We start from the raw sequence: 3,714 nt of genomic DNA, 5'->3' as shown, positions 1-3,714 counted from the left end.
CCAGTTTGGTATGGATGGTACCCTTCTCATCTTTTGAAGCTTTCATAGCTTGTTTGAAAGTTTGGACCATTCGCTCAGCCAGCCCGTTGGTTGCTGGGTGGTAGGGTGTGCTAAGGGTGTGCTTGATTCCATTGACCTTTGTGAAGGATTTGAATTCATTGGATGTGAACTGCGCACCGTTGTCAGATACGAGCTGTTCAGGTAAACCAAATCTTGCAAAAAGATTGCTCAATATATTGATTGTTGAAATGGATGTGGCGTTGGATGTCGGTATTATTTCGGCCCATTTGGAATGAGCGTCGACGACCACTAGAAACATTAATCCCATGAATGGTCCCGCGAAGTCTATTTGAATTCTTTGCCATGGCTTGTCGGGCCAGTGCCATGGGTGAAGAGGAGCTTTCGGTGGATCAGGTTGAACTGAAGCACAACCAGGGCACCCTTTTGTAGTTGCCTCGATTTGTTTGTCAATAGCAGGCCACCAGAAGTATCCCCTAGCCAAGTTTTTCATTTTGACTATACCAATGTGTCCTTCATGAAGAACACTTAAGATTTTTGCATGCAGTTTTTGTGGAGGGATGAGTCTATATCCCCAAAAGAGACAGTTTTGTTGCACTGACAGTTCGTTTTGTTTGTTGAAGTAAGGTTTCAGTTCTTCGTTGACTGTGTTTGGCCATCTGTCAGTTTGGACGTAATGTATGACTTGTGACAGTGTTTTGTCGTGGCGTGATTCTTTGGCAACGTTTGCTGCGTTGACTGGTAAGGACTCTATTACTTCTGTATAGAATAGTTCATCTGCTGAATCGGCCTCTTGACTTGAGTTTGTGGTGGGTAAAGGCAATCGTGAAAATCCGTCTGCATTAGCGTTTGACTTGGAGTTCCTGTATTCGATTGAGTAGTCGAAGGCTGAAAGGAAAATTGCATATCTCTGTTGTCTGGCTGCAGACATTGCAGGGACTGGTTTTGTGGGAGAGAAGATGTATTTGAGTGGCTGATGGTCTGTGATTAGTGTAAAGTGCCTGCCACATACATAATTGAAGAACTTTTTAACACCCCATGTGATAGCTAGAGCTTCTCTGTCTAGTTGGGAGTATAATTCTGTTCTGCCTTATTGAGGGTTCTTGAGGCGTATGCAATAGGTCTTTCGTCGCCTTCTGGTGTGATGTGCGAGAGAACGCAGCCGATGCCGTATGGTGAAGCATCACAGGCAAGTCGCAATGGTAGATCGGGGTCGTAGCGCATGAGGACTTTGTCCGAAGCGATCATTGTTTTTATTTGAATGAAAGCATGATCAGCTTCAGTTGACCATTCAAATTTTGTGTTATCTTGTAGAAGATTGTACAGTGGCTTCGCAATTTGAGCTACATTTTCCAGCCACTTGTGGTAATAATTTACAAGCCCGAGGAATGATCTGAGTTGTGTTTTGTTTGTTGGCTGTGGTGCGTCGATGATGGCCTTGACCTTGTTTTCGGTTTTGTGCAAGCCATTTTTGGTTATTTTGACACCGCAAAAGATAACTTCGTCTTGGAAGAATTGACATTTTTCGAGATTGACCTTCAGTCCATACTCTTGAAGTCTAGCTAGGACTAGTAGCAGATTTTGCCAGTGTTCATCGTTTGTTTTCCCTGTGACTATCATGTCATCTTGGTTGCATTGAACTCCGGGTGTTCCCTGGAGGATTGTGTCTATTGTCTTTTGCCAAATTGCTGGTGACGAAGAAATACCAAACGCTAAACGGTTGAAGGAATACAGTCCTTTTGACGTGTTGATTGTTGTTACTTTTTGTGACGCACTGTCTAAAGGGAGCTGAAGGTATGCTTGTCTCAGATCAATTTTAGAGAATGTTTGACCTTGTTCCAAAGTAGCTAACATGTCTTCCATTTTTGGCATTGTGTATTGCTCTGTGTTAAGTGCTGGGTTGACCGTTACCTTGAAGTCACCACATATTCTCACTGTTCCATTGCTTTTCAATACAGGTATGATGGGTGTGGCCCAATCCGAGGTTGCAATTTTTGTGATTATCCCTTGTTCTTCTAAGTTGTCTAGTTCTTTCTCAACTTTTTGTTTTAAGGCGTACGGCACTGGTCTGGCTTTGTGGAATTTGGGAACGGCTCCCTCTTTTAGATGAAGTGTTGCCTCTATTCCTTTTATTTTTCCAATTCCATCTGAAAATATATCTTGAAACTGAGCTTTCAATTTTTCTGTATTGAATCTATCTTTAGGTGTCGTCATCTGATGTATGCTCTGCCAGTTCAGTTTTATAGCGGCCAACCAGTTTCTTCCCAAAATAGGATTGCTGCCTTTGTCAAGTATAAGGAGTGAAGTATTTTCTTCTGATTGTTGAGTTCTACATGAACTGAAATTTTTCCCAGTGGAATAATGGTTTCACCTGTGTATGTTTTCAGACGAACAGCTGTCTTTTCCAAATTTGGGAAGGTTTTGAATGTTTTTGTGAAGTCCCTCTTCGTCATCACTGAAACAGCAGATCCTGTGTCAACTTCCATTTTTGTAGGAATATTATTGATTTGCAAGTCTACCTTTATTTTTGGTGTGTTTCCTTCCATGTGAAACATTTCCAGTGTAAAATTATCTTCGGAAACATTGTCTTCATCTAGCTCGTGAACTTGTCGGGATTGTGAGGTTCTGTCTCCTCCTCTCCTCTGTTGTTGGCTGCCCTTCCTGGCCTGACACACTCTCTGAATGTGTCCTTGTTTGTTGCATGACTTACACACTGCATCACGGAGGTAGCAGTTGGCTCTCCTGTGGTTATTTTTCCCACATGATTGGCACGGTGGGTATGTTTGTGAGTTATGTCTTCTGTTAGTAGGTAAAGGCTGATTTGTTTTTATAATGTTGAGATCAGCTGTTGATTTGCCGGATGTTGTTGTGTGGATTTCCGCTGCATCTCGCTGGGCAGTTTCCATTGCAAGTGCCAAAGCTGTTGCAGATTCTAAAGTGAGATTTGGCTCTTGCAAGAGTCTCTTTTGTATGGTTTCGTCGCATATTCCGCAAACAAATCTGTCACGCAGAATTTTTAAATTGTCTCTGAATTTGCAGTGTTCAGCCAACCGTTTTATGGATGCTAAAAAATCAGGAAGCGATTCGTCCATCGCTTGACTGCGTTTATGAAACTTGAATCTTTCAACTATCTCAAGTAGAGGCGGGCAGTAATGGTTGGACAGCAGTTTGCAAAGTTCTTCATAACTTTTACTAAAGGGAAGGTCGGGTGACGTCAAACATCGTAGTGTGTTGTACGTTTTAGCCCCGATGGATGATAGCAGAGTTGCTGTTTGTTTCTGTTCGGCAATGTCGTTTGCAACAAAAAACTCATCCAGTCTTTCTTTATAGTTTGTGAAGGACTCTAGTCCTTCGTTGAAGGTGTCGGGTCTTGGCATGTTGGTATGTACACGTACAAGACTGGAGAATGCAAGCTCAATAGTTGGTAGTAGTCTGTCAATAGATTATAGTTTTATGGCTTGGTAGAATGAAAATACATGTAAACGTTATTTCACTTATCTGGGTTCTAGATGCTCGTCGCCATTTGTAGTGTATTGTAGATTGCTAATGATAATTTGTTAAGTAGAAAACGTCAACAATAGTCAGCCATTTTGGAATCGAAGTGATTCTTTTTATTCTTGAAATAACGTAATCGAATACTGATATTTGGGTACCCTACTCAGGTATCCCACAACAAGCGTTTCAGATCACATTAAA

The 3,714-nt window shown here is 41.8% G+C and overlaps 1 protein-coding gene across 1 annotated transcript; it reads right to left on the bottom strand.

Moving 5' to 3' along the window:
- Positions 1 to 2,258: 2,258 nt before the first annotated feature.
- Positions 2,259 to 3,395, bottom strand: LOC144976712 (uncharacterized). Its single transcript, XM_078921109.1, has one exon. It carries the CDS (start codon positions 3,393 to 3,395, stop codon positions 2,259 to 2,261), a length of 1,137 nt encoding a protein of 378 aa, XP_078777235.1.
- Between the last annotated feature and the right edge of the window lie 319 nt (positions 3,396 to 3,714).

This window comes from Berghia stephanieae, chromosome 1 (genome assembly GCF_034508935.2).
Source record: "Berghia stephanieae isolate SIO BIC M18660-M18661 chromosome 1, UCSD_Bste_1.3, whole genome shotgun sequence".
NCBI lineage: Eukaryota > Metazoa > Mollusca > Gastropoda > Nudibranchia > Aeolidiidae > Berghia > Berghia stephanieae.
The sequence above is the reverse complement of the archived record's forward strand: the minus strand, read 5'-3'. Positions and strand labels throughout refer to the sequence as shown.